General features: G+C 36.5%; 1 protein-coding gene across 1 annotated transcript; it reads right to left on the bottom strand.

The window, feature by feature from the left end:
- Positions 1–259: 259 nt before the first annotated feature.
- LOC143121349 (olfactory receptor 52E4-like) lies at positions 260–1,195 on the bottom strand. The gene has a single exon (XM_076281707.1). The coding sequence runs from the start codon at positions 1,193–1,195 to the stop codon at positions 260–262; it is 936 nt and encodes a 311-aa protein (XP_076137822.1).
- Positions 1,196–3,016: the final 1,821 nt, after the last annotated feature.

Raw genomic sequence — 3,016 nt, 5'->3', positions numbered from 1 at the left:
TGTGCAACCATTTGTGCAATCTACATTATTTTTAATTAATTATCATCACTTTGTAGAAATCTGCTTTCAAAATCTGCATAGGCACTGTATTCTCTATCATATGTACATATTCATATTTGGATGAAACACTTTCAAACATTTTTTCAGTATTATAGATTTCTGTAAATCAATATTAGTCAATATCAGATATTAATCAATATCAGAGTCAATATCAATCAATATCAGAATTCAGTAAATCAGTATTTCATGTCTGCCACATTCACATTGTGAAAAAAATTTTCTTAAAAAGCATGATGGCTCTTTTCCTGATTTCCTTTGTATTGATTCCATAAATAATTGGATTCAGGGTAGGAGGAAATATTAAAGTTGAAACACCAATAAACTTTCTAAGACCAGGAGACATGTTTTTTATCCTGTAAGAAATTATAGTAAAAAGACCTAAACACTCAAAGAGGAGAAAAACAACAAGATGTGTTGCACATGTTTGCATGGCTTTGCTTCTTGTGTCTGTGCTTTTGCTTCTGAAACAAGCAATCAGAATCTGCAGGTAAGTGTACAGAATGAGACCCACAGTTATTGGCTGTGTGCAAGTCACAGTCAGAAGACCATAGATGTTATTAATGGTTGTGTCTGCACACATCAGCCTCAGCAATGATGGATTGTCACAGTAAGTGTGACTTACATTATTTCTACAGCGAGGTAGCCTCAGAAGCAGGATAAAAAGCACTCCAATCAAAATCAAACTTGAACCCCAAATTAGTGCAATGATTGTCATGACGTGGGCATTGGTCATTATTGTGGCATACTGCAGTGGTTTACATATGGCAATATATCTGTCATAGGCCATGGCTGTTAAAATAAACCCTACCCCGGAGGCATATATGTGAACAAAAAAGGCTTGGATTACACAAGCAGGGAACTCTATAGATTTGGAGTTAGACAAAAACTCCTTCAAGATCTGTGGAAATAAGGCTGATGAGCCAATGAGATCGTTGATTGGCATGTTTATCAGAAGAATGTACATTGGATGGTGAAGATTCTTGTCGAGAATGATGGTAATGAGCAGAAGAAGGTTGCAGAACACAATTACCATATATCCTAGTGTGGCCAGAAGAAAAGCCAGGAAAGACATTTCCTGTGGTACATCAAAGCCTTGAAGTGTCAACACAGACGATACATTTGAAACGTTGTCCATCTTCATAGAGTAGGCTCCCTCTGTTTCAATGCTGCAAGAAATATGTTTATAGATTAGTCTATTTTACAAAATATACTGTATATGATCATTTCATATCATTAAACTAATCTTAAAATTATGAAATTTTATTTTAAAAACACATCTCATCTTCAATTTACAAAAATGTAAAATTTCAAGTTTCTCAAGAAACGACTATCAAGTCGACTATCAACTACTGTGGTTAAATGAAAGATTGCAATTAGGTTAAAAATCATCGATAAGAAAAAGACATTTATTTTGTAATTTCAATATTCCAATATTGGATTATTGTAAAGCTTCTGACTGAGGAAATTAAATGGCATACCATTGCTGAAGGAAATCAACAATAAAATCAGTTTGGTTTGACACTAAAAGTACTTACAATACTTAGTCTGTGTCTTAGATGAAACTAAACAAAGTGATGACATTAGAGCAATTACAACAACGTTGTCAGAATATCTGGTACTGTATGCTAGATTGAGATCCATATCCTATAAATTTGGCTGCTGCTAGCGATTTTAAAGCCCTCTTGTTTTGAGCCCTATTGCCTCAAGGATTGGCCTCTCTTGAGGAGACCTGTTGTCCCAGCGGTTAACTGACAAGAGCTCATCTTCCCGGTATCTAACCTGTAATGGTATCAAATAATTTAAGTTATATAACAAGGATTGGTTACACTTTACTTGACAGTGTCGACATAAGAGAAACATGTCACTGTCATGAATGTGTCATAAACAAGTCATAAACGTTTATGACATAATGCTTCTGTCATTAAGTGACATTCGGTTTTTGTCATAACAAGTTAGGGTTAGGATTAGGGTTAGGGTTAGGTTTAGAGTTGGGGTTAGGGTTAGAGGTTAGGATTAGGGTTAGGTTTCATGTGTCATGACAGTGTCATGTGTTCATGACAGTGTCATGTCACTCTTATGTCGATACTGTCAAGTAAAGTGTTACCCAAGGATCACTGCAAAAATGGAAGATCTAGTAAATTAAATCAATAAAACTCAGTGACGCTCACCACTCTGGCTGTTCAGAGGATGCAAATCCTCACTCAAAATAATTGTGTGTGTATATACAGTATATGAATATGGTATAACCCATCTAATTTTAAATAGGAGAATTCTCCGATTTAAAGGGTAGCTTTGGCCGATTTTACATGGGGCCCTGTTGTTCGAGGCCACTGAGTACTGTTGGTAGGAGAAAATGATGCTACATAGCTCATCTTATCCTGCTAGTGGCTAGCACAGGCAGATGGCTACAAAGCTGTGCTATGGGGACATAATTTAGATTGTGTTTGTGCCTCTTAAAATATCATTACAAGTGCAGTGCCACATGAACAGGATCTTTACGAGACTCCACTATATGTGTTACCTTAGTAATTGTGAAGAAAGAGTATGCCTATAAATCCAGTGTTTGGACTTCAGGAAGCAACCACGAGAAACAGAGGTATGTGACTGCATATACAAACTTTTAAACACACACTGATTTAAACACTCATGTTGTATGCCAACTTCGTCGTCTCCCCATTTAGCCATCAGTTGGTCCCTGTCTCGCCGGCGGGACAGTTACCCCCCTCCCCAACCTCCCCCCAACATTCTAAATAAATTGTATACACCATATTGCTATGTAGCATAGTAATGTTATACACCATTTCAAAGCTTTGGTTCTTGGGAATCCAAAAATGACAACTTTTTTTATGTACAATCTGTATAGTGCTTTACATTTTCAGATTAATTTCATTATGACTCAATTAAATTTGATCCAAAATGCCCCCCTCCCCCTCCTCTGCTTTTGGTGCTACCCTGA

This window comes from Alosa pseudoharengus, unplaced genomic scaffold (assembly GCF_046254945.1).
Source record: "Alosa pseudoharengus isolate Yale_2024_CS ecotype anadromous, Long Island Sound unplaced genomic scaffold, YU_APseudo_1.1 YU_APseudo_1.1_scf_13, whole genome shotgun sequence".
NCBI lineage: Eukaryota > Metazoa > Chordata > Actinopteri > Clupeiformes > Clupeidae > Alosa > Alosa pseudoharengus.
The sequence above is the reverse complement of the archived record's forward strand: the minus strand, read 5'-3'. Positions and strand labels throughout refer to the sequence as shown.

Bases quoted from the DNA above. Each gene is read 5' to 3' on its own strand.
- LOC143121349 (XM_076281707.1), bottom strand. From the start codon at position 1,195: ATGGACAACGTTTCAAATGTATCGTCTGTGTTGACACTTCAAGGCTTT.